General features: G+C 55.4%; 6 protein-coding genes across 6 annotated transcripts; 4 read left to right on the top strand and 2 right to left on the bottom strand.

Annotated features, from left to right (window-relative positions):
• Nucleotides 1-81: 81 nt before the first annotated feature.
• On the bottom strand, nt 82-3,198 carry IE81DRAFT_323566 (LAG1-domain-containing protein). Its single transcript, XM_025513986.1, has 14 exons — nt 2,642-3,198; nt 2,526-2,570; nt 2,027-2,448; nt 1,883-1,916; nt 1,794-1,814; nt 1,574-1,710; nt 1,442-1,504; nt 1,341-1,352; nt 1,164-1,260; nt 1,057-1,066; nt 845-957; nt 732-748; nt 575-648; nt 82-501 (listed from the first exon to the last, which is right to left on the bottom strand). Exons 1-14 carry the CDS (start codon nt 2,922-2,924, stop codon nt 411-413), a joined length of 1,419 nt encoding a protein of 472 aa, XP_025369566.1. The 5' UTR covers nt 2,925-3,198; the 3' UTR covers nt 82-410.
• A 582-nt stretch (nt 3,199-3,780) lies between these two features.
• IE81DRAFT_136024 (hypothetical protein) lies at nt 3,781-5,744 on the top strand. The gene is made up of 4 exons (XM_025510304.1): nt 3,781-4,229; nt 4,548-5,002; nt 5,067-5,274; nt 5,358-5,744. Exons 1-4 carry the CDS (start codon nt 3,978-3,980, stop codon nt 5,589-5,591), a joined length of 1,149 nt encoding a protein of 382 aa, XP_025369567.1. The 5' UTR covers nt 3,781-3,977; the 3' UTR covers nt 5,592-5,744.
• A 616-nt stretch (nt 5,745-6,360) lies between these two features.
• IE81DRAFT_323569 (NAF1-domain-containing protein) lies at nt 6,361-9,103 on the top strand. Its single transcript, XM_025513987.1, has 2 exons — nt 6,361-7,667; nt 7,741-9,103. Exons 1-2 carry the CDS (start codon nt 6,402-6,404, stop codon nt 8,965-8,967), a joined length of 2,493 nt encoding a protein of 830 aa, XP_025369568.1. The 5' UTR covers nt 6,361-6,401; the 3' UTR covers nt 8,968-9,103.
• A 432-nt stretch (nt 9,104-9,535) lies between these two features.
• IE81DRAFT_323570 (hypothetical protein) lies at nt 9,536-11,441 on the top strand. The gene is made up of 4 exons (XM_025513988.1): nt 9,536-9,811; nt 9,910-10,012; nt 10,107-10,953; nt 11,037-11,441. The coding sequence occupies exons 1-4, from the start codon at nt 9,740-9,742 to the stop codon at nt 11,122-11,124; spliced, it is 1,110 nt and encodes a 369-aa protein (XP_025369569.1). The 5' UTR covers nt 9,536-9,739; the 3' UTR covers nt 11,125-11,441.
• Nucleotides 11,442-11,619: 178 nt separating this feature from the next.
• On the top strand, nt 11,620-14,072 carry IE81DRAFT_323571 (hypothetical protein). The gene is made up of 3 exons (XM_025513989.1): nt 11,620-12,425; nt 12,773-13,777; nt 13,844-14,072. The coding sequence occupies exons 1-3, from the start codon at nt 12,033-12,035 to the stop codon at nt 13,970-13,972; spliced, it is 1,527 nt and encodes a 508-aa protein (XP_025369570.1). The 5' UTR covers nt 11,620-12,032; the 3' UTR covers nt 13,973-14,072.
• On the bottom strand, nt 13,873-16,203 carry IE81DRAFT_337451 (FAD/NAD(P)-binding domain-containing protein). Its single transcript, XM_025515507.1, has 2 exons — nt 15,394-16,203; nt 13,873-15,322 (listed from the first exon to the last, which is right to left on the bottom strand). The coding sequence occupies exons 1-2, from the start codon at nt 15,954-15,956 to the stop codon at nt 14,212-14,214; spliced, it is 1,674 nt and encodes a 557-aa protein (XP_025369571.1). The 5' UTR covers nt 15,957-16,203; the 3' UTR covers nt 13,873-14,211.
• Between the last annotated feature and the right edge of the window lie 1,134 nt (nt 16,204-17,337).

The following is a 17,337-nucleotide window of genomic DNA, read 5'->3' on the forward strand; positions in this document are numbered from 1 at the left end:
GTACAAGCGAAGCAAATCCCTGTCAGCTCACACAGAAAGGAACAGTGAACAGAGGCTGCGCCTACAGCAAGGTGGAGGGAGCCCGCATCTGAATCGTACTCGTGACTGTACTGGATCGCGTACATCGCTCGGAAATTCTTATCCTTCTTGGCGTGTGCGCCCCTCAACTCCGCAATGGAGGCAACTCTGGCAAGAAATGTAATGTGCGTGCAAGTCCAAATTCAATTCGTAGTGGGAATAGGACCAGACGTACAACGAGCAGATGCTGCAAGAGTGTGCGCGTTCACAGCCCAGCTGTAGAGCAGAAGCCGACTGGCGGAATACGAGACGCATTCGACAATGCGCTGTTTCTGATTCCAGACCCATGATTCTCGTCCGAATCAAGACGCTGAGCGGTCACTCTAGTCTCCCTACTTGGATTTTGCCTTCTCCTTCTCTGCTTCCTCCTCTTCGTACTCTCCCTCCTCTCGCTCATCCTCCGCAGGTCCGCCAGCAAGCGCGCTGCAGGGACAGATGGCCGTGTGAGTACAAGCAAGTCAGTCTCTGACACGAGCGGATCGAGAAAGAGACGTACCGGATCATGATCCTCCACATCAGGAAATACCAGAAGAGGTTTAGACAAAGGAGAATGAAGAGGGGTGCAAAGACCTATCAGAGCGCAAAGCAGCAAGCACAGAATGACCATCATCAGCGAAGACGTGACCACGAAGTACTCCTTAAACCCTGCTCACCTGGTACTTCATCCACCCTGATAGTTGACGAGGCGAAGTCTGACGCTGTTAGCCAAGGTCTCGGAGAGGCTGTGGAGCGGTGTTGTCGCAGAGCCCCAGCCTGAAGAACTCACAAACCATCCACCATCCTTGAGGCGGGTTCCACTCCTTTGTGTGTTCTGGTATGAGGTCGAATTGGAACCAAACGCTCCAGAGCGTACGCGCCGACTCATAGATACGGAAATAGCTGGAGGAGTAGGAAGCGTCACAGTCGTCGAGTGAGGATGCGGAGTGAGGATGCGGGGATGGGCATAAAATAGGCCACTTCTCTGTGTGTCATACTCACGTCCAGACCACTGTGCGTAGGTGTTGGCGCATAAGCAGCGCGATATCGTCAGTAGCCACATTGCGCAGGACGAACGGTCGCTCCACAATGCAAGAGCAAGGGCTCACCCATGAAGATGGCAAATACGGGCATAGTGATTGCTTCAATGCCCATGTAACTGAGCGCTTTGGACAATGCCAGGAAGGTGTCTGGGACGTCCATGGCCTGTGACAGCGAAATGGTGCGTGGTGAGAGATGCAGTCCGCGATCAGGGGCTCTGCCGCTACTGTCTTAAGAAAACTCACAACGAAGACAGTCTAGGTTGAAAAGATGTAAAGTCTTGCAGAGCGTCAACATGTCTTGCGCTGATCGCACTGCTCCTCCACGGCCCGAAGGCTGCACTCACGGTCCCGATCATAGTAAGGTTTATCAAGTAGCTCCAAAAGATCAACCAAAGCGTGACCAGGTGCTGCAAGAGCGTAACATGCGTTCGAGAGTCAGCGACGGCCTCGCTGTGCCGACAGGCACATCCACTTACGTGCACGATGAGCTCGTAGTAGTCTTTGCGTGGGGCTTCGAGGCGAAGAATCATGACGAGAGCTTGCTGCAACCAGTAGCTCAATTGCAATAGGTAGTACGCTTTAAGCTCAGGCCTCATTTGCCAATGAGGATACTCTTTGCGGTGCAAATGCAGCATGTCAATCAGACATGAGGTCTATCCTAGGTCAAGCTACGACTCCAACTGCGTGACCACTTACTCAGCCAAAGGTGCTCGAGGTCTTTCGAGATTGGATGCAGCTCAAGATCAGCTGAAAGCGAGGGACGAGGGCTGAATATGACTACTTACTATACCACCAAGACTCTTGGAAGGACATGACGTACTGCAAGCGCCAATGGAGGCCGTTCAGCACGGCTCGAAGGGGTACAACAGAGCGCAGGCCCGGCCTGCTTCTCGCTCGAGCATCAGCACCTCTTCTCATGTGTGACTCACAAGTCCCAATGCGCCGGCAGTTCCCCAGTAAAGCATAGCATATCCCTGTTCCACGAAGCGCTCCAATTTCCTCTCGTTCCTGATGCCCCACCATAGCGCAAAGGGTCGAAAGAGGTACTGAGTAGAAGCTTGCCTGATGAAGCTGAACACAACGATGTAGTAAGCGACAAACGCCAGGTCCTGGTAACCTTTTTGGTATCGGATTGCCGAAGGTGTTTCAGTAGGCGAGACGCCCGAGTGAATTGGAGCGGTCAAAGCCTCGCCGATCAGCGATGGCTCGGCTGCTAGGACCGATGTGAGAGGAACCCGGTGAGAGATGCGGACGAGTGGGGCCAAGGGGTTGTTGGTGCCGGAAAACCCGGGCACAAACTCCAGGGTGAGGTAGACGGCGGCCAGTGTGAATGCAATCTTGAAGGATGATGCTGTGCAAAGATACGGGATGGAGACACAAGGTATGAGAGCGCTGCTTCGAGCTCAGATCTAGAAAGCCAAGACTCACCTGGCACTGTCATCCACCTGAACGTGATCAGATCTCTGAGCAAACCTGCGAGCGTCCAATTGAAGCCATACTTGTCAATCCGCATGCATGTCCTCATCTGACCGCTGCGGACTCACCCTTACTGCTCCGGTCCACTCCATCGTCGATGACCATCTTTCCCTTCTTCTTCGACTTGCTCTTTGCCTTTCCCTTCGCGGCAGGCGTCACTGCTACATCTTGTGAGGGATTGCCACTGGCACCCAAAGCATCGGCAATACCCGCCACTGCTGGATCTTCCGGGCCTCTGGGCCCAGATGGAGAAGTGATGGTGTTGATACCATCCGAGAGTGAGCTTCCTCGAGCATGGCCTGGACGAGCCTTGGCTCCAGCGCCTCCATCCGCAGAGACACTGTTCGACATTCCGGACCTTTTCTGGCGCAAGTGAGATGTTACGAACGCTGAGTCAGGATGAGTGATGTTGCGGAGTGACAGCATTGATCGTGACAAGACTCGTTTGGTCGTCATCAATTTGTGACTCAGACTGTCACTCGCATGCAGTGTCCGCTATACGGCCGTGCACACATCATCAGCAGCAGCGTCGAAGCTTCTCTCCGGCGCGGTACACGGTATTTCGCTGCCGCCGCTACCAGACGCATGTGGGAGAATGTGAACATGCGGGCAAATTAGCATTTCCGGTCCGATGCCATACTTTGACTCAAGACTGTACCCTCGGCCTTCATATATAGATATCGCCATGAATCTTCATTTCTGCGCAGTGGGACGCGAAAAGGGCTGTTGGCATGATTCTGTGCTTCTCCCACGTGGGGAGTCACAAGTCAAAGTGCATCCAAGAAAGAATTTGTATATAGACTTTGTTGAAATCGTTGAATTCAATTGCGAGCGCGCTGCGCTCATGTGCCCCATCGTGTTAGCGCGGAGCTGCTGTGCTCAGGCACTCGATCGTGACTGCACTATGCAGGATCTCCGGACAATTACAGGCGCGTTGTCTTGTCCAGTGCCAGTCACACCTCCACGGTCATCGCGGACACTCGACCCACGCCTGCGTGTACTGTAGGTAGCGGTATAGGCTGCTGCACACCATCTCGAGCAGTCACAGGTATAAGCCCGCAACGGAATACTTGGAGTTGAAGGTGGAAGTCGAGGTCGTTGAAGCTCCCTACGCCGCCGTATACACGCGCTCCAGCGACCACTCCTTTTCACCTCCAAACATACGCACCCACGTATCTCAACAGCTCAACTCGCGCCCACTTCTTCGGCCGCATCACAAGCCTTGAAGCCGAGTCATTATACCGTCAATTTCTACCTTACGCGACGCATTGCTCCTCGAACCAGGCGACATCAGCTCAAGCCGCCTTCGATTGCGGCTAGCATCTCTCGCAAGCCGGCTCTTCGAGAAGCGAGTGCGAGCTCAATCAACCTCAGCACTCTCGGCTATTGTCGAAGCAGTCCAAAATGGACGAGCTAGCGACAGCTTCGGGTTCAGGCGATGGGGACATCTCAACTTCTTCTCTGCAGACCAAGCTAACGCTAGACCTTCGAGGCACGCGGTTCAGCATTGAGAGAGAGACGTTGATGAACTTGCCAGAAAGCGTTCTGCTATGCTTGTTCCCCAATGGACTTGTACTCAGCAGGCAAGGAGCAGGAAACCACTATGAAGACGACAGCGAGGCTGATGATGACGAAGAGGAGGTTTACTTGGTCGATGTGAGTCCGGCTAGCTCGTACGTGAGAATGAGTCCGATGGAGTTCTGGGGTCGCTTCGCGCTCACGCGCGAGGCCACGGCGAAAGACAGCCCGTGCGAGGGATTGCCAGTGGATGTGCTCTCGCTCGTGAGCTCGAGCCGCACCAGGCCCGACATTAGCTGCCCACGTGCTTGCTTCATTGCTTGTCAGGCACATGTGTTGACCGACAATCTCGAAGCTGTATCGCATCGCCATCGCTAGCAGCTGCGGTCGCAGTGCGTCTTCATCTGTCCTGAAGAGGCTGCATTCGCTGACCCTTTCCTTCGCGTCCAACTAAAGTTCGATCCGACCTGCTTGTCGTACGTCTTGCAATTCTTCAAGTCAGCACAGGACATCTTCTACGGCACGCCGAGTGCGCCTTCCAAGCGATCTATTCTGGGAGCGCAGCATCCCTCAGCGTTGCAAGCAGGTGCCGAACTGGACGCATACGGACCAGGAGGGGCGGGTCAATTGGGCGCAGGAGGAGGAAACCCACTACTGACCAAGCAAGCTATCATTGTTTTGAGAGAGGAGCTGGAATATTTCGCCATCCCGCCCAAGCCACCAGTCGGTGCTGCTCAAGAAAAGGGACCTGCAAAGCCTCAGCCCTTGTCTCAGACCGAACTGAACAAACTCAAGACGGACTGTGGAGAGGCGCTCATTGGAAGACAAAGCATCTTTACTGCGCTACAACGTAACGTCAGCAAGGAAAACAACATGGCCGAACAGCATCTGATAGACATGCTCTGCATGAGGTGAGTGTTTGCAAGCGATGAATGCACCAATTTTTGTGTTTGACACCTTTGCATGCTTCGTCAGCGGCTTCAATCGTGATGATGCGTGGGGATTCAGAGCGGTGGAGCCTTCTAGGTGTTGCATTACCTCAATCGCACTCGTACTGCTCAAGACGGGTATCACTACCACGGAGGACGCGGCGGCTTCTAATGGCGCCGGAGGAGAGATACAGATCGACCAGAACCAGCTCGCAACGGCGCAAAAGTTGCTGCTCTTCTGGCGAAAACCTGCCGTGAGTCGCAGCTGTCACAAAGATGTCACGAAGAGTGATGCTGACGTTAGTGCCATCCTCTTTGCTTCGCTTGACCCTTACAGCGCAAATGCTGGTGGGACGGTGTGGACGTTGTTGTGCCCCTAGTCGATTCGGCGCAAGCATCGACGACTGAAAGCGGGCCCACGTCGACAGTCGACGATACGTTGTTGAAGGCGGAGCAGAGCACAGGAGGTGGTATGACGGCGCAAGAAGCTGAGCTGCTCAAGTCCGGCAAGGGCACCAAGATCAGAGTCTGGGCGCGACGAGTGTGGACGTTGGAGCTCAGTCTCATCTGAGTCCTGGCAGGCCATGTCGACCCTTCTTGCTTTGGCAAAGGCGGCGCATTCGCGCTCATTGGGCCTTTGACCATCCTTCGCCATGCTGGTCACACACGACAGCGGCACCAGCACACCCGCACGCACGACAATTCCCACATTGCACTCGCACGCACTCTTTCTAGCGATCGAGTGCTTGTCACTTCGCCCCTTGTTTCAGCTCCGCCGGCCTCATCCCGGCCACGCCCATACCTTTTATCCTCCATTTGTTGCTGCTCTCACCTAATGATTTGACCACACCGTGGACAACCGATATGAAAGCGATGCATGCTACCCACTTGCGCATGCGACACTCTTCGCACTCGTGACTGGATTGGAGGGCGAAGAACCGGAGTGGGGCTTGTCAAGTGGCTGCAGTGCCGCTGGATCGTGCTAGACATTCGCAACTGCGAGTCTTTGAAGGAGCGGCAGATTTGGTTGTTTATTCAACAATTCGCGCGATTCTTGCTCGACTTTTGACCGTTTTGCTGACTCGCCGAGTGAACCAAATTTTGCGTTTTTTGAGGAAAGCGCGGTATGCTAGCCTTTGTGCCAAGTCAAGAGCTTTTGCAACTGCTGTGAGCCGTCGATGCTTTGAGTGGGACGCGCAACGATTCTCGGCGCGAACGATTTTGACAATTTTTTTGGAAATTTGATGCGCGGTTCGGTTCCACCGCGGGTGTTTCGCGATTCGTGATTGCATGAGCAGTCTTGCGAGTCCAACCTTCCAGGCGATCATTTGCATCCTCCGCCGTTGCGAATCGCACTCATTGCTCGAAATACGGCACCAAGATGGATGGAAAGGCCGCTGTGATACACGAGGCAAGCGGCAGCCCTGCGGACGCACCAAAGGTGCTTCCAGGGGTGGAAGGCAGCAATGCAGCTGCCGCCCTTGGAGGTGGAGCCACCACCAGTGCCGCCTCGACGCGGGCAGACGAAGAAGGTCATCTTGCTGCTCAAGCGATACCCGTAGCTACAAGCCCACAATTTCCCCCCCAATCTTCATCATCGCAGTTCCAAGCTGCCTCCATCGATCCCACCCAAAGCTCAGATCTGCTTCCCGATGACGTCCGGCAAATAATTGATAGCGGCGCTGCTGGCTCTACTCAGGCGGCGCGACAAGCGTCCGCCAGCGCGGATGGCGCAAACGACGACGAGCTGGAACGTTTGAGAGCCGCTGTGCTCGCAGCACGCGGCACACGAGCGCAGCTGCCTCCGGGACTGGATTACGAGGTACCACAAACAATGGATACTTCTGATGGGGAGAAGGACCAATCAGAGCCGGTGGACACGGCCGCAGGGAAAGCGGTCTCATCAGAGGCGCAGACTGATCCCCGCTCGAATGAACAGTCAAGTAGGCTGGGTGACCCAGTCGACGATGACGAAGATGCAGCAGCGACGGCGATGCTGAATAGAGCTCTGACGGCAATGGGCGAGCCTGTCGGTTTACCAGCAGCTTTGCCCCCGAGTAGGAAGCGCAAGCGCAGAAGGCGTGGAGAGCCGAGCGCTAATATTGCTCTGAATGAAAGCGAAGGCGACAGTGATGCATCAAGCTCGAGTTCTTCCTCCTCCTCTTCCTCCTCTTCTTCGTCATCCTCGGCTTCATCGTCATCCTCATCTTCATCCTCCACCACGACTGGGGCGCTCAGGCAGGTGAGGAAACAAGCGGTCGCTCAGTACGACTCTGACGACTCTGATGACGGACCGCGCAAGGAAGCTGGTTCGCTTACGGGACCCACGACCGCTCACGAGTCGGAGCCATACGAGTCGGAACAGGCAGCTTTTGAGAGTGTGCCTGATGATCTGGAAATGCGACCACTAGGGTCGATCCACAGCATCGTCGACGGTGTGGTCATCGTGGCGCATGATGTTGCGAAACAGAATGCGGCTAGAGGGACGCCAGCTCAGCAAGAGCATCATGCTGTGCCCAAGTGGATGAGACCAGAACCTTATCGTCCGCGCGACATGGCTGGGACAGAGGGCGAGGCGGACGGAGAGTACAGCGTGCTCGACTCGGGAAGCACCATCGCATTCGAAGACCGACGGGTGCTTGGAAGGGTGAGTGATGGGATTTGGTCGCTCAGAGGCACGCCCTGCACGTCACATAGAGCTGATGTCCCTCGCACGGCAGGTGTACGAGACTTTTGGCTCCATCCTGGCGCCGCTCTACGCCGTCAGATTCTCTACAGCTTCAGCACTGCCGACCGGTACCGTCCCGGGCACACAGGTCAGCTACGTTCCTCAGCACAGTACATATGCGCTCACCCAACTGCTTCGACGCGAAAAAGGCTCGGATGCTAGCAACTTTTTTGACGAAGAAGTCGGAGATGAAGAGAGAGAATTCTCGGATGATGAGGCGGAAGCTGAGTTCAGGAAGAACAAGAAACAAGAAAAGGCACAACGGCTTGCGGGCATCAATGCTTTGAACGGCTCCAATATGTCGGCGGGAAAGAAAAACAAGAAACGGAAGGGCAGAGGAGATAATGCTAGAGGGAATGGATCCCTGGTCCACCAATCCATTGGACCAGCCGCGCTGCCCTCAAGACCCGATTTCGATGCAGTCCCGAGCACTTTGCCTCCCTTGAGATTTGGAGGTGGCTCAAACGGGCCGGATCCGCGGGCTATGCCATTACCTTACGACGATGCCGCGCCGCAGGCTACAGGACCCAGCAAATTTGGCCAGCCAGCCTTTACCGGCGTATCAGGACCAAGCGCTGGCATAAGTGCACCACAAGGGGGCGCCTTGCAAGGCCTAGCTCACCACGAGGCGCTGCTCCAACAGCAGCGGCAGCAGCCGCAGCCGCGCCACCACGCTAACCCTGGCCCGCCACCTGGGGCTGCCGTAAATCCTCTGTTCTACGGTCAATGGAGCATCCCAGGGCAATCGGGGCCTGCCGGTCCAGCGCCGAACTCGAATCCTCATTGGAGCGCGCAAGGGTATGGCGCCTGGCAGCAGCAGCAGCAGCAGCAGCAATACTACGGCACTCCTCATCCAGCGAACCAGACCACGTACGGCCAGGCACAACTGCACGCTTCTCAACAACATGCATCATGGCAGGGCGTGCCGCAACAGACGCAACAAAATGTGTATCAGGCAGGAGCGCAGCAAAGCTCGTCGGGCGCGTACTTCCAGGCGAATCAGCAACCGGGTGCTGCTGCCGCTCAGCAAGGGTATTGGCCTCACGCTCCGCATCAAAATGGACACTCGACGTTGCAACGGGATTCGCAGGGATACAGTCCTCATCAGGCTGGAGGTCTGTTTCCGAAGGGACATCACGTGAGTGTTGGTCAAACGCCGCATCCAGGACATCATGGTGCTGGATATGGACAGCAGTGGAATGGACATGCGCCGAGGTGATCATTATGCCTCTCTGTTTCAGACCCATCATGTCTCTCGCCCCTAATTCTTTGGATGCTTCTGCGTGCACATCGCTTCTCCTGCGAACAGTGAATGCTCGAGAGAATTTTCAATGCGCTCGTACGTGCGTTTGACCACTTGATCAGCCTTTGTGCGCGATCTACGCTTGGGTGCAGCTGAGCTGCCGTTCAAAATTTTCACCAGTGTTGCATTCGGTAGACGATAGCCCTGCGGGAATCCTGGTCTGTGTTCGAAGGCAGCATCAATGATAGCGGTTGGTGTGCGTACACAGCCATGATCGCTGGATTTGCCTTCTCGGTGGATGACTCTTACGATGTGCAAGTGATGAGCTCCCTTTTGCGACGCGACGTCGAGCGAGGATGCAGGCAAGCTCATCAGTTTTGAGTCTTGAATGCGTGCACAGCAGCAGCTTGCTCCGCGTTGCGCGCTTGCGCGTGGGCACAGGCGTTCCGATGCGCGCCCGCACGTGAAGTTTCCTCGGGGTGCGTGAGAGACGAAGAGGGTGCTGAGAAGAGCCGCGTCTCGTGCACGGCCACGTATCGACGAGCTCTCGTGGTGACGGACACCTCCATCACCGCCCAGTCAGTCACGATTCCTTCATCGACTGTTTGACGGAAGCAAGGCTTGAGCCTCAGCTTAGCTTCGCTCCTTATCATCTCCGCTCGGTATCGGCATAGCGCCGCGGCTTGATTCACCGGTCCTCACTGCACCTGGTCATACGCTCTGGGGCGAACAAGGTGCGTGCGTCATCATGTCGCGCCGAACGAGCGGACCACAGAGCAACAGGCGCATCTCTGCTGGAGCCAGGAGCGCACCTTACGCAGTGAGTGGCACGCTTGTAGTCCCAGCCGAATGCACGCGCACTTGTCGTGCGAGCTTCACACTCATCACTTGTGTCCTATGCCCTCATCCTACTTGCAGCGCCCTGACGCGGAAAGGAGAAGTAGCTCGCAAAATCAGAATCGCGGTGGTGCCAGAGAGAGTGATGCGAACTGGGAACACGACCGGTACCAAGGGGATGAGGGTGCGTGATAAACTCAAACTACCGTCGCATCTTAGGCAATCGACAATCACTGATGAGCTTTGTGGTGCCGCTTTGCATGCTCCATCGTTCACAGCTAGCAAAGGAACCTTTCCGCCTACACAGCTTTCGATCAGAGGCTACTCTGGCCCAACATGGGTTCTCGTCTCTAATCTGCTTTTGGGCACTTCAGCAGCCGATGTCGATTCGACCTTTCGTCAGTATGGCAAGGTGCTGACTGTTCAAAAAAGGGAACCACCGGGACCGAACCACCCGAGCGTCGCGTACTACGTCGCTTTCAACGACAATGCAGAGGCCAGAGAAGCGGTCAAGACTTTGGACAAAGCGTTAGCGGATGGTAGAATTTTGACAGTTGGACTTTGCGGACCTCCAATAAGCTCGGCAAGTCGCATGCTTGCCAATGCAGGTGTGGGAAGAGCTGCCGAGCCTGCGCCACGAATGCCTCAACATCAGCAGCAAGACAGAAGCCGATCGATAGAGGGTAGTGCCAGAAGCGGTACCTCGCGCAACCAGAGTGGAAACAATGCAAGCGCAGCGCGCCCGCCCACGGGACCTCGCAATCCCGGCAAGGTGCAAGTGCAGGATCAAGGAGGAAGGGGGGCAAAGGTTCAGGCAACCGGGTCCTTGTCTCAAAGATTGATGAATGCTGGCGAGCTGAGAGCGTTGCAGAAAAAGCAAGCATTGGACAAGAGGGCAGCGTTGATTGCCAAAACTGGAGCAAGGACTGGCGTGGCGGGCAAAGGCAAGACTGCGATCATCCAAGCGACTCAAGGCCTGGGACCCCGCAAGGGTAAAGGAGGAGCCGCATCGACAGGTCTTGGTAGTAGGATTGCTCCATTGTCTCTCGCGCAACGCTTGCAAGCAGAGGATACTGCTTCGCAGAAAAAGGGCAAAGGCAAAGCCACTGTTGCCACCATCACAAGGTGAGTGTATGCAAGGCTCATTGCTTGCCTGGCAGCAGACGCGCGTTTGCCAATCTGACATTCTCCCTCACTCGCTCAACAAGTGGCGCTCCGCCTGCGCCAGGTCAAGCTGCGAGCACAAAAGCAAAGTCTCGACGCAAGAAGAAGGAGAATACGATGGATGTCGATTGAGATGGGACAGCTGTGGCCGTGTTGTGTGAGGGCGGGGCACGAAGCAGCCCGACCGACGTGTACCTACACTGCGCAGCTGCGCGGGACTTCATGAACGCTGCCACGACCGACGACGGCAATTTTGGAAGCTCCGCCACCTGTGTCACCACCTCCGCATCGCTTGTATCTAGGTGACCCCGGCCTGCACAAAGGACTTTTACTTTGTTCTTTGTTCGCCACGAAGCATCCCACTCTGGCAATCTTTTCATGGCTCGCTTCTTCACTGTCTGATGCTCAGTTCTAGACACGACGGGTACGATTCACTTGAAGCAGTGCAACGTTCTATCCTGAGACACGAATGTGGCATCGCTCATGCGAGTCGGGCCGGCGCGTATGAGTATACTGTGCATGTGTGGAGACGATCGAGGAAAGCGTGAGCACGCCGGCGCACGACGCGCGCCAAGTTCACATCAACGTACGCGTCTTCGCTGCGCGCTGTTAGCCATCCCAAGTCCATGATCATCATCATCAGCAGACAAAATCTCGACCATCGCAACTCGAGATCCGAACGTGGAGCAGCTTTGGCGATCACTCGAGACTGCAGGTCCTTCACGCGCGAGGGCATCGGCCAAGCAGTCGAGTTGCGCCTGTCTTGCCATTAGTGCGGCGATTCTATACGCTTGTCAAGAATTTGCAGCAAAGGGACTTGTTCGAGCCAGGCGCCTACGATACCGGACGTCGCTGCGAGGGCAGAGCATACATGCCTCTACACACCGTTTCTGCGATCGCCGAGTGATTTGCCAGCTGTGATACACTCTCGAGGAAGCGTTTGCGCTCACACAGGTGCCACCAAACGTTGTGATCCCTACATCACCCATCGGGACAGATGCTCGTAAGCGGCGTTGCACCGTACCGCATTGTTGCGCGAGATGAGCTACTACAATTCCAACTCGTACGGCGGGGGAGCAGGAGGAGGAGGAGCAGCAGCAGCAGCAGGAGGGGATTGGTCGCGCGCTCACAACAGCTCATCCTACCCTTCCGGCTCATCCGCCAATCAAAGCCATCACGGTACCCACCATGCTCAACAAAGCAACACCAACAGCGCGAACAATTCATGGTCTCATCAGTATCAACAGCAGCCTTCCTCTCATCACGCGAATGCATCGCAAGCTTACTCCAACGCGGCTTGGCAAGATGGAAGATCTAAGAATGCGATGCACCAAGCATCGGATCACCATGCTCCTAGCTCTGCGGAAGTCAATCACTTGATTCGCAACCTGCAACTTCCGGGATCCGCCGCGTTTTCGAATAGCGTGGCAAGTGTGAGTGCAAGAGGAAGTAGGTGGTTGCTCTAAGAGAGAGGGGGGAAGGGTATATCTATGTATGTGTGGGAGAGAGAGAAAGAAAGAACGCGATGCGCGCGATGCGGTGCGATGTGAGGGAAAGAGTAAGGAGTCGTCGGCTCTGCCAAGCGAGCATTGCATCGCTGGGGCGGTCTCGACCGGATCGCGCAAATCATCGAACGCCAATTCCAGCTTACTCAGCGCTTGGCGTCGTGGTAGCGGGATGTGGCGCTGATTAATGGCTCATTTCCGCTGGCGAATGCTCTGCACGAGCTGCGCTCTACGATGCTGGAGCTGACAGTGAGATCCTCTCGCCTCTCACCCAGTCCGGTCGTACCTCCTCAAGCGCGCAGCAGCAGCAACACGGTTATCAGCAACAGCAGCAGCCGCACCAGATGTACGGGCAATCGAGCCTATCTGCAGGTCTGTACACTAATTCCGCAGGCCAAGCTCAATGGTCGCAGAACGTATCCAACGCCAACGCCAACGCCAACCCTTCATCACGCAGTCAATCTCGGAATGACGCTTCGCAGCACCAACAGCAGCAGCAACCGTTCATATCTCCGCACGACGTCCACAGGCAGACAAATAGCGGCGATTCAGCCAGTCATATGATGTCGTTAGGAGGGCCAATGTTGGGATCCCATCCTCACGTCGCTTCTCCAACCTACGCTGCAGAATCTATCGGTGCCCCTAGCCCCGTTGCCGACGTCGCACCGATCAAGTCGAAGAGAGCGCCTAAGCCACGAAAGCCTGCGCCCGTCCGTATGCCCGAGGTAGTGGCCACACCTGTCCAGCCTCCCGCACCTCTTACCGCAGCAGCACCTGCCAAAGGCGTACCTAAGAGGAAGCGAAAGGCAGCTGCGGAGGTGGAGCCCGCTCCAGCTCCGGTGCCGTCTGCTCCAAAGCCCGCACCTGCCGCAGCTGCAAAGCAAAATGGCAGGAAAAAGGCTCGGTCTGGCAAGGGCGCGGCGGCAGCAGCTCCGGCACCTCCTCCGGAACCTGAACCAGAGGTAGCTGCATCTCGCAAAAAGGGCAGACCGAAGGGCAGCAAAAACAAACCAAAAGCTTCTAGCGGACCGGAAAAAGAAATCACTATGTACGACGGTCTGGGAACGCCTCCTCCTCCTGAGAATCCCATGCCCCCCAAAAAGAAACGTGGCAGACCTTCCAAGAAGAACACGAATGCTGGCGGCGAGGTCGCCGCGCCAAAAGGGGGGAAGACGGCCGCTGCGGATGCTGCGGTGCTACTCTTGCCGCCGCCGCCGCCCCTGGTCGCTACAGCATCCGTTGGTCCGCCGTCTGGCAAGTATGGAGAGGATTGGAAAGAGGTGAGCCCTCAGTGCGGTAATTGAAAAGATGATGCAAAGCTGATTCGGATTGTGCGCCTTGTGCAGCTCTTTTTGGAACGCCTTCACAATACACGCATGTTCGGATCGATGATCGAAGACGAAGAAATGCAGGAGGAATTTGATGGCTTGATTCGGAATTTGGAAGAGATGGCTAGCGGGTCTATGCCTCGGTGACCCCATTCATACGCCTATTGCGAAGGGCTCTCTTTCATTCTATTCCGTTTGTGCCAAAAATGCATATTTGTACAATCTCGCAACGTATAGCTGAATCGTGGATGCTAGCATAGCTTGTTGCGCTGCGCAGCGCTGCGATATTGCTGCACGTTCCCAAAGCAGAGGGAAATATCTGAGCCGCGCTGGATGCATGGTATAAGCGATTGCACCCTGTTTTGGCAGAGCGACACAGAGGTGCTTTAAATAGTCTTTTTGCCCTGTTCAGGCGCTTGGAGACTTTCGAGGCGTTGTCTCAGTCTTGGAGCAAGGTCTTTGTATGCGCTTGGGTTAATGGGTAAGAGCCATTCTTTCAACCTGTTCCACAGGCTGAGTCCGACGCCCGCGTCAGCCAATAGCTCGTCGATGGTGTGGAGGGAGAAGGGGACAACGTTTGTGCCTCGTGCATGATGACCGCCCGATCTCTCCCCGAGCCACTCGAGATCCAATTCGGCTTTGGTGCGCAAGATGTCCAGTTGGGCTTCGCGAGACAGGTTGGAAGAAGGCAACATTCTCCTTCCTTGAGATAAGTACGCTGCGATCCAAAGCGCCACTGCTTCTGAGGATGTTGGACAGAACAGAGAGGAGCTGAAACCGTTGAAAGTGATGCCTGACGCCAGCGGAGAACATGGCAAGACTCTACGATAGAGGACCCAATTTCCGGAGTCGTCCAAAAGACTCTCTTGCACGTCTTGCGGCAGAAAAGTGGGCGCATTCTGTTCCCAACCTGTACCGCAAATGATCACATCGGCGTCGAGTGTCGTCTCGCTGGCTCCAGCGGACGCTTTGGACTCGACGCCGTCCGCGACGGGACGCGTGGGATTGCTGTCGTCGGCTTTTGAGCTCCTCTCGGAGCTGATTGGGTAGATAGTGATCGTCCCCTTTGCCAGCCTCTGGATACGATAAGGCGCCTTGACGTCTATGTCGCCTCGCTTGACACTGCTGAAGAAGTGAGGAGTGGCAAGACTGATCTTGGCGCACGCAATCTCTTCGAATGGAGTGGGCGGCACTAGTCCCAAGCTGCCCAGTCCGAGCTGAAAGCGGACCAGGGAAGAAATGCTGCCTAGCATAGCCTCCCTCAACCACCTCAGCGGACCGTGATGCAAAGCCTTTTCGAAGGGATTCGTGATACGAATGTAGGGGAACAAGGCTTCGCCTAATCGCGTGAGAAGCAAGTACTTGTATGGTAAAACCCCTCCGAGCTTGCGTGGGAGCTTGTGCAGTAGGCGTTTGGCTACCAGCGTGACTGAGGCTGCTGGAGCCAGCGAAGCCGCGTAAGCAAGATCGTGCGATGATTTGCCGTAGCCCAGTACGCTGTGAAGCAGCGCAATGCTCATGAGCAACTGCAGCACTTGGTTCAGCAGGCCGTCTCATCTCGCACTTACACAACCTTTTTGCCTTTCAATGTCTTGCTATCATGGACTTGGCTGGAGTGCAGCACTTGTCCACCGTTTGCCTCGAATTCCTCCTTACCCTTCAAGTTGGGAAGGTGCGGTTGATCAAAGGTACCAGTGCAAATGACAATGTGATCGAAATCTTCCGCTTGTCCGTGCTGATCGACGACTTGCCATTTGACCGGTGCCAGTCCACCTTCTACTTGATGATCCACCAGCTCCGCCGTGCTTCTCTTTAACCTTCTCGTCTCCACCACTCTTGTTCCTAGTCTCATTCTGCTCTTGAGATCGTGCTGATCCGCATACGCATGAAGGTATTCGCACACCTGTTCGCCCGTCGGCCATTCGGGGTAATGCTTCGGCATCGGCAAGCTGGAAAGCGCGTATGTATCCTTGGTGTTCTGGGTCGTCAAGCCTGGATATCTTCGAGAGTCGCTCCAGACTCCGCCAGCTGAAGTGGCCGCTTCATATATCGTTACGTCATGTCCAAAGTACTTGAGCACCGAAGCGGTGCTCAGGCCAGAAAAGCCAGAGCCGACGATGCACACTTTCATCTCAATCAAAGGCAATGATAGAAAGAAGGGAAGCTCGTGGGGCACGGCGAAGGATTGGGAGAGGTGTCGCAGATGGTGTAGAAACTCGTCAGGGAGGACACGGGGCGTACTGTGTGATGCACACTTTCGCGAGCTTGCACAATTGAGGGCAACAGCCGGACCCGGAGGTGTGCTGTGAAAGAAAGTCCGAGGTGAGTTTACGGCGAGATCTCACACAAGAGCAGCTGACACCGACGGGGTGCTGATGATTTCAAACATCGTGGCCGTCTCCATCGAGTTGCCAAGATAAGCAAGCTTCGGGCAAGCGAAGGAAGAATAAAAAAAGACGAGAACTCGAAAGACGCGTTGGGCCGCTGCTGCTGCTGCTGCTGGCCGCCTGCCTGCGGCTGCTCGTTTGACGCTACTGTGGAGTGAAATGGTCGGATGGAGCGCAACGAGCGGACTTGTAAAAGCCCTGCAGCACTTGCCGGCACCGATAGCCAGCTGAGGTTGGAGCGTTTCGCCAGTTGCTGATTCTCCACAAGCCTGCAACCATGTCACGAGGAGAGAGAAAAGGCCATCTGTTGCCATGCCCTATTCCTTTTGGTTTGAGCGCCTTCCTTCTTCCGCATTGTGAATGCGGCTAGACACATCGTCCTTGTCCTTGGCTTCAAAAGCAGCAGCCGCTCTGTTCTCTCCTTCGCAACGCTTCTTGACATTCTTCACACATTCCATCCCATCTTCCGCACCCGACCACGACTTCCTTCTCTTAGCCCGTGTGCTCGCGGCTTCAAATTGTCTTTCTTCCAGATGCAAGGCTTCTCCATGCTCGCTCTGGGCTTGAGATGGTTGTCTTCCAGATTACCCGATGCACGAACTTGCTTGCCATCCACGCAGCCCCGATGACCAATCACGTGAATGTGAAAGAATCATACCGCATCGAGTCACTCACTCATGTGACCGCATCGTGATGATCAAGGTCCTCTCTCGCCTAAGCAGAATCTTGAGCGAGTCTAGCACCTGTGTTTATATGTATACATAGGAGATGAGCAGTCGCGCGATTTCTGCTCGCGCCGCGTTGTTGAATTGAATTGAATTGAATTGCATCGAATTGAATTGAACGTTTTGGCCGCGGCACGTCGCGCGCACCTCGTATGCGCGGTGATCGAGGATCTAACCCACGAATATATATGACGTACCCACGACTTGTTGACGCGCGCGCACAGCCCCATTCGTGATTCGTGATTGAAATTTATTGATCACGCGGTTCGTGGACCTATGATGCTGGCTGCAGCTCCGCGGTGCCGTTACCGGTATATACTTTGCAGCTTACCCCGAAGCAACCTCTCGCACACGTAAACGCATCGATGAAGCAAGAGTCGGTCAGTGAGTGAATCAGGGG

This window comes from Ceraceosorus guamensis (assembly GCF_003144195.1).
Source record: "Ceraceosorus guamensis strain MCA 4658 unplaced genomic scaffold IE81scaffold_30, whole genome shotgun sequence".
Taxonomy (NCBI): Eukaryota; Fungi; Basidiomycota; class Exobasidiomycetes; order Ceraceosorales; family Ceraceosoraceae; genus Ceraceosorus; species Ceraceosorus guamensis.

Coding starts and splice junctions, on each gene's coding strand:
- IE81DRAFT_323569 (XM_025513987.1), top strand. CDS start 6,402: ATGGATGGAAAGGCCGCTGTGATACACGAGGCAAGCGGCAGCCCTGCG. Junction 7,668..7,740: donor ACCGACGGGTGCTTGGAAGG/GTGAGTGATGGG, acceptor CTCGCACGGCAG/GTGTACGAGACTTTTGGCTC.
- IE81DRAFT_136024 (XM_025510304.1), top strand. CDS start 3,978: ATGGACGAGCTAGCGACAGCTTCGGGTTCAGGCGATGGGGACATCTCA. Junction 5,003..5,066: donor ATAGACATGCTCTGCATGAG/GTGAGTGTTTGC, acceptor ATGCTTCGTCAG/CGGCTTCAATCGTGATGATG. Junction 5,275..5,357: donor TCTTCTGGCGAAAACCTGCC/GTGAGTCGCAGC, acceptor TGACCCTTACAG/CGCAAATGCTGGTGGGACGG.
- IE81DRAFT_323570 (XM_025513988.1), top strand. CDS start 9,740: ATGTCGCGCCGAACGAGCGGACCACAGAGCAACAGGCGCATCTCTGCT. Junction 10,013..10,106: donor CCGGTACCAAGGGGATGAGG/GTGCGTGATAAA, acceptor CATCGTTCACAG/CTAGCAAAGGAACCTTTCCG. Junction 10,954..11,036: donor ACTGTTGCCACCATCACAAG/GTGAGTGTATGC, acceptor TCGCTCAACAAG/TGGCGCTCCGCCTGCGCCAG.
- IE81DRAFT_323571 (XM_025513989.1), top strand. CDS start 12,033: ATGAGCTACTACAATTCCAACTCGTACGGCGGGGGAGCAGGAGGAGGA. Junction 12,426..12,772: donor TTTCGAATAGCGTGGCAAGT/GTGAGTGCAAGA, acceptor CCTCTCACCCAG/TCCGGTCGTACCTCCTCAAG. Junction 13,778..13,843: donor ATGGAGAGGATTGGAAAGAG/GTGAGCCCTCAG, acceptor CGCCTTGTGCAG/CTCTTTTTGGAACGCCTTCA.
- IE81DRAFT_337451 (XM_025515507.1), bottom strand. CDS start 15,956: ATGAAAGTGTGCATCGTCGGCTCTGGCTTTTCTGGCCTGAGCACCGCT. Junction 15,323..15,393: donor TTGAAAGGCAAAAAGGTTGT/GTAAGTGCGAGA, acceptor GCTGCTTCACAG/CGTACTGGGCTACGGCAAAT.
- IE81DRAFT_323566 (XM_025513986.1), bottom strand. CDS start 2,924: ATGTCGAACAGTGTCTCTGCGGATGGAGGCGCTGGAGCCAAGGCTCGT. Junction 2,571..2,641: donor AGTGGACCGGAGCAGTAAGG/GTGAGTCCGCAG, acceptor GGACGCTCGCAG/GTTTGCTCAGAGATCTGATC. Junction 1,711..1,793: donor CCTCGAGCACCTTTGGCTGA/GTAAGTGGTCAC, acceptor TGCACCGCAAAG/AGTATCCTCATTGGCAAATG.